Source organism: Miniopterus schreibersii (genome assembly GCF_964146895.1).
Source record: "Miniopterus schreibersii genome assembly, chromosome: 4".
Classification (NCBI taxonomy): Eukaryota; Metazoa; Chordata; class Mammalia; order Chiroptera; family Miniopteridae; genus Miniopterus; species Miniopterus schreibersii.
The window spans coordinates 47,843,202-47,849,806 of record NC_138105.1 but is presented as its reverse complement, the minus strand read 5'-3'; the positions used below and the strand labels follow the sequence as shown (position 1 = coordinate 47,849,806).

The 6,605-nt window shown below is 43.1% G+C and overlaps 1 protein-coding gene across 2 annotated transcripts; it reads right to left on the bottom strand.

Moving 5' to 3' along the window:
* Positions 1–521: 521 nt before the first annotated feature.
* Positions 522–6,038, bottom strand: LRAT (lecithin retinol acyltransferase). Of its 2 annotated transcripts, XM_081134698.1 has the most exons (3): positions 5,823–6,038; positions 5,182–5,722; positions 522–2,599 (listed from the first exon to the last, which is right to left on the bottom strand). In XM_081134698.1, exons 2-3 carry the CDS (start codon positions 5,719–5,721, stop codon positions 2,447–2,449), a joined length of 693 nt encoding a protein of 230 aa, XP_080990824.1. In that variant the 5' UTR covers position 5,722; positions 5,823–6,038; the 3' UTR covers positions 522–2,446. The 2 variants fall into 2 exon arrangements, with proteins under 2 accessions (XP_080990824.1, XP_080990825.1); XM_081134699.1 differs by having other exon boundaries at positions 5,182–6,032.
* Between the last annotated feature and the right edge of the window lie 567 nt (positions 6,039–6,605).

The following is a 6,605-nucleotide window of genomic DNA, read 5'->3' as shown; positions in this document are numbered from 1 at the left end:
CACTTTTTTCTACTTAGTTAAGCAACTAATCATGCTGAGCCAACAAAACAAAAACTCTCCTTTTCTCTGAAGTTCAACAAATTCTAGTATTGTGGAACATTTAGTAAATAAAACCTTCCTCCAGTTCCCTCTTCCCCTAAATTGTGAAACAACACATTGGTGTAATAAGATCACCTCTTACTGTTTCTCACCTTAATGCTGGCATTGCCTCCTTCAGAGAGATTTATCTGACAATTTAATGTCTTCTTTCCCTGTATTCCCATAGCACTGTGTACACTTTAATATGAATAGTTAAAAATGATTAATTCTAGACCATGACATTGAAACAGGTCAGTGCCTGGCATATAGTGAGCACTCAAGTGAGTGATGAATTGAATCCTGCTTTAAGGATGTGAAGTGAGTCAAGCCTAATTATATTAATTACAACCTTAAGTACTTCCCTTGGCATTCAATCAGGGATTATTACCTTTGAACACAAATTTAACATCAGACAGTGGTTTTTGCAACTTGCAATACTAAAGTCTACAAAAAGGTGTTATTTATTAGGACACCATATTTAAAAAAAAATGGATTTAAACAATTGCTACAAGGGTAATATACAGTAAGTGAAAAAACAGTAATATAATGCATTTCTCACCGTGGTTGTTTTTTCTTTAAAGAATAGTTTATTGATTTTGAGAGAGAGGAAGGGAGAGAAACATCAATTGGCTGCCTCCTGCATGTCCTCTACAGGGAATCGAGCCTGCACCAGGGCATGTCCAGACTGGGAATGGAACCTGCAACCTTTTAGTACATGGGACTCCCAACCAACTGAGCCACACCAGCCAGGGCTCATGGTTGCTGTTATGTGTACTTAAAATAATTTTAAGTAGTCAGAATAGGCCCATAGAACAACTTTATTCTGTGGTGTTACCATTTTATGTTTTAATTATTCAAAATATTTAAATGATTAAACACAAAATTAAACTCCAACTGAATTTGTTGTGGGTAAATTAGTGGTGATAAAATATCAGTTACTAAAATCTGCTCTTAAATTAGTTCTGGTTGGATCACTGAGTGACTGATCCCACCCTCCTCATACCACTCATTATGTGACTTACTATTTTGATTTTTGGTAGTTTATAAAATAACTTTAATACTTGAAATGGAAGTCTAGCTTTTAGCTTAACTTCAGAATTTGTTAATTTTGGAAAAGTACTTGAATGCTTGCTTTAACACCAGTACATCTCAACTAAATATTAAAACAGCCTCAGTATAATCAATTTACATGCCTGGCGGTACTAAGACGCTTACAAATAACAAACGGTTATTTCCTTTGGTCCTACTTGTTTGGGGCTTATATGGCATTCTTCTTTTAAGGATGTAAGCTATACTTACTTGCCAATGAAATTGGGAGAAAATGACTAGAAAACAAATCTGAGGGCTTTTAAAAATTATACAGTACATTACTAAGTGCTCTAAAAGCTAAACCATCCAATGTCATGTATGCAAGTCACACCACAGGCAAAGGCATAAGAAAATGGACTAAACTTGCTATAGCATTCACCTCTACAAATGCTCTATAATAACCACAGTGGTATGATAATAAAGCAGTTAACAAACTTAATTTGTCATCAGTCTGAGTGTATGTGGATATCTGCATATTTAATTGGTACATATACATCCCAAGTATCCAAATTATTTCAATCCTATACCCATTTACCTCTCAGAGTGGTTTAAAGTAACCACAGTGACACATAAAGGGGGGAAAAAGGATGCTAGGCTTCCTATTAAGTAAAGCTATATCAAATTGTTCAACTGATATTATAGTAACTATTTCTGCAGGAAAACACAGATTCCTATAGTTCTGGCCAGTCACTTTATCAGTAAACCTTAATTTTGCTAATATGGTTTCAACTAATGAAGTATTCTTGACTCATTGGGAATTATAATACATGAAAAAAAGATTGAGGAAATTTTTTTTTTTTTTTTTTTTTGGCCAATCATCAAACATGTTTTCATCTGAACAAGGGAAATTCTTTCAGTTTAATGTAAGTTTTCAATGAAACAGGATAAATTTACAATGAAGTTGGTGATCTTCATTCAGTAAGTCTTCTGATCTTCAGATTCTGGCCTAACAGAGAAGAGCAATGATTACAGGAGGAAAAAAAATCTCCTGTGGCCATCATCTTAGAGGCTGGTTTTCTTGTAATGATGAATTCTATCACAAGTTGTCAGGTTTCCAAGATTTGCACAGTGCTTTAAAATGGAACTGCCTGAGGAAGATTCAGAAAGCCTTGTTCTTGGGCTTACACAGTAAGCACTTTGTGTGATTCTTAATCACATTTTTATCCAGAACACAATGTTACAGGTCACATTTTTCTCGACGATGCTTATACTGATTTGTGCTCTATAAATATAAACAAATTTACACACAAAATACACACACTGACACGAGGATGTGAAGTTAGCCAGCCATCCATAAGCAGAATGGAATAAAAATTGCAGGAAGAGTAGTATATGATGCCAAGCCCAGACAGATTATAGATGCCAATCCCAAGAGTGCCGAAGCAAGAACACTTCTCTGATCACGAATAATTATCTTCAAATTCTCACAAAACTGGAAAATAAAATTTAAGAATGTCAGAAAAGGTGACTAAGCCTGAGAAAAATCACATATGCTAAATAATAAAGAACAATTTTCCCAGCTATTTTCTGTCTACCAGAAGAACTAGAGTTTCTCTTAGAACTTCTGAAAGAATTTAAATGTTGAAAGTTCAGTTTCTTGAATCCACATCCTGTGACAGCCCGCTGAAATAACACCTTTGGAAAATGGGTTAATAATGGAGTTGCCTTTGTAAATACTTTGATAGAAAAGTACAGAGAATGTGACCACATAAAAATTTAGGACTAAACGTTAAAAGCATTAAATTGTCTATCCATAACAATATATTCTAATATTAGATGAGCAAAGAGATCTCTAATCTCAAATAAATACATTGTCCATTATTATTGGTGAATTCAATTCCTACAATTAACCATTCTAAAGTGTGGTGATATAATAACTTGTTAACTTTCTAACTCAAGTTTAAGAGACAACTTTGCAATTCTCATGTTAAGCTGGTAATAGTTGTACATAAAGGAGAATTCAAAAATGAGATCCAGAACCAAATAATTCCTCATTGTTTCTGGAAAGTAGAAACCAGTCCTCCTTTAGCATTAATGACCTACTTCTCACAGAGCATGTCCAATAAGCAGTTCTGAGAAATAGAAAAATTGGGATGGGGATTTTTTCCCCCCCAGGAAGTCTACTCTGTGGCCAGACTGTTAGACCATTCAAAATGAAGACAAAAACTCAAGTTTCACAAGAGATGCTATGCAGCAACAGCAATTAAAACCCTTCTCTATTTCTGTAAAACCCTACGAAGTTTCCAAAGATGAAAAACTACTCCAACTACTTATTTATGCAGATTAAATATCTTACTACCTTAAAAAAGTACTTGTACTGTTTTTCTGTAGAAATATATAATACAGAGCTATATGTGTTCCACGAGAAGGTTAACTCCTAATTACAAGATAGAAATACTGTTTCCTTGGAGAAATCATTTGCTTCGTTCCTAAGTAAATCTGGCATGTTTCCTTTTGTACATTTTTGGAGCCCATGTTTGTAAATGTGGTGAAGTTCATTTTTAAACAGGCCTGGAGCTGTGGTTCTGGAATCACTGCACAGTGCTCTAACTGTATTTTAATTTACCTATGAAAGCATTCCTAGATTGAGTCTGTTGTGGCTCTATTAATAATCATGAGGAGTTTGATATACAGATGTATAAAAGCATAATACTTTCATGCTCTGCCACAGAGGAAAGATTTCCCACATGGGTCAAAAATTTAATCAAAATATAGAGCAATAAAAAAATATCAGTTAAACGGACTCAGATTATTTTGGTCCCCAAAATATCTAAACATAAAGAAGAGTCAACGGCCAGGCGTGGCTCAGCGGTTAAGCATCGACCTAGGATCCAGGTGATCAGGGTTAGATTCCCGGTCAGGGCACATGCCTGGGTTGCGGGCTCGATCCCCAGTCGGGGGGGTGCAGGAGGCAGGCGATCAATGACTCTCTCATCATTGATGTTTCTCTCTCTCTCTCTCTCTCCTTTCCTCTCTCTGAAATCAATAAAGATATATTTAAAAATAAATAAATAAATAAATAAATAAATAAATAAATAAATAAATAAATTAAATAAAGAAGAGTCAAACGTGCAGGTCATTTTGTGATTACCTGGGTTTCCATTGTTAAGAGTGAACATGAACAATGCCTCTTTAACCACAGGATAGGCTGAGAAAGCTTCTAATTGCAAATGAAGTTGCAGGCATTCTTCAAAATGTTAGCTATTTGTAAAAGTTAAGAGGTTTTGAAAGGAACTAACCATTCCTATTCTCCCCCCCCCTTGGACTTGTGGCTAATTTAACCATCTTAAATTCTGATTTTTTTTTTTTTACTTCACACATTAAAATTACCTTCCAACAATTAAATGGCTCTTCTTGAAAACCAATTGTTTTGATCTCTAGGAGATCCATAAACAACCTAACCCATCTTTGGGGCTAATGGATAAAGGATGCTTAACAATGAGGGAGTCTACATGGGGATTAAAGCCAATATAAAAATTTCAAAACACCAAGGAAAAGACGTGTCTGAAGCCCAGACACAAGAGTAAGAGATCTACTGGGGAGGTCTTCTTACTGGGAATTTTGATAGTTTATATTAAGCAAAGGGAATTCACTCTCTGCTGCTTACAGAGGGTGAACACTGCAAGCTTCCTTAGTTTAAGTGCACACTTCGCACACAGTGTTACGGATTAAATATAAACTCTGGACATCTTCCTTCCAGGTGAAATTCTTGCGAAAAGTTGCAAGCACACGGCGGATTGTCATTTCAACTACGCTGGGTGGACACCCTGATGCCTTCTGCAGCAATGACCCGGGAGCGCTCTCGGAATGGGCAGCGGTCCGGCACCGCCACGCTCCTCGCCGCGCCTTTCGAGAGACCCTGCAAGGCACAGGGCCATTTCCTCACATTGCCTCCCTTAGGGACGCCAGACCCTCCGTTACTCAGTCCGTAACTCGGGCCTGATCCCAGGGGAGAGAAGTGGTTAGGGATGGGAGTGGGGCGTCCCCGCCCGGCCCCCGAGTGAGACGCCGTACCTTGTCCGCCTGGGGGCTGACGGCGGTGCCGTATCTGCAGTAAGTCACGAAGTGCTCGCAGTTGTTCCACAGCAGGCTGTAGGGGGTGATGCCCAGCAGTTTCTCCGCCCTCAGCGCCACCCCTTCGTTGGGCAGGGCCTTCTTCTTGAGGGACTTGTCCAGGTGGTTGACCAGGATTTCGGCTCCGTAGGCGAAGTCATCCACCGTGTCCACGCGGATGCTAGCCACCCTGCCGATAACGCCCAGGATGAGACGCTTGTTGGAGACCACCTTCTGCGTGAGCCCCCGGTCCTCGGTCAGGGCCAACAGGATGTCGGGCATCATGTGGGCGACACGGTTGTCGCCCAGGTAGATGCCATAATGGGTCAGGTGGGTCCGGGACACCTCCAGGACGTCGCCCCGGCGGAAGGAGTTGATATCGTGGAAACTGCTCCTCGCCTTGTCGTCACCCGGGGCGCCCGAACTGAAGAGCTTGAAGTTGGACATGAGGAACAACTTCTCCAGCAGGAGGGACACCGCCTCCAGCATTGGGTTCTTCATCCTGCAGGGAAATGAGGGTCTTGGGGGACCGCCGCCCCTCCGGCACCGGCCGGGCCCGGCAAGGCGAGCTCGCCAGACAGGGGCGCTGCACCGCCACTCACCTGCGGACCAGCGGACCGACGCCGCGGGGGAGGGCGACAGCCCAGGAGGGAGGACGCGGGGAGGAGCCGGGGGCCGCGCCGCACTGGGGGCTGAGGAGAGGGAGGAACTAGCGGCGGCTGACCGTGGGGACAGTGCGATCAGGGCTGCGAGCCGCACGCAAAGCCGCGCACCTGGACTCCGGGGCGAGCCAGCGCGCGGGGCCGCTCGCTGATCTCGGCGGGGCGGGCTTCTCGGAGGCTTTTTATCACCGCGCAGGGGGCGGGGCCGAGCGCCGTCACAGACCCGGCGAGAGCGCTGATTGGGCGCGGGCGGCCGGCGCGGCGGGCGGAGGGGGCGCGCGGGACCGCGGCTCTTTGAAGGGCGCGGGCCGCCTCGCGGTGCCCGGGTTTCGCGCTGGCGTTCATTTCAGACAGGCTCCCCCGGGCATTCACGACCTGAGCACTTAGGCTTTTAAGCGGCCCTTTTTGGACTGTAGAGGCCGAGGTGTGGCCGCGCGAAAGGCTCTGCACCTGTCTGGACCAGGGCACGTTCTGGACGCTTCGGGAATGTTTTCAGTGGGAAGCCCCTTCGGGCGGTATTATTAACCCCCTAAAGGGCTGGATACCCGGAGACCTCGATTAACTGAGGTGTTTGCATTCACTCCTCTAAATGTGCGCGCCTCGAAAGTGGATTCCTTCCTTAATTCCGTAGAGCTGTAGTCCCACAGGGCGCGATCCTCCTGCCCTTTAAATGCCGCGAATTCCCATTGTTTTCGCTGGCGGGGGGCAGGGGGGCAGGGTGGC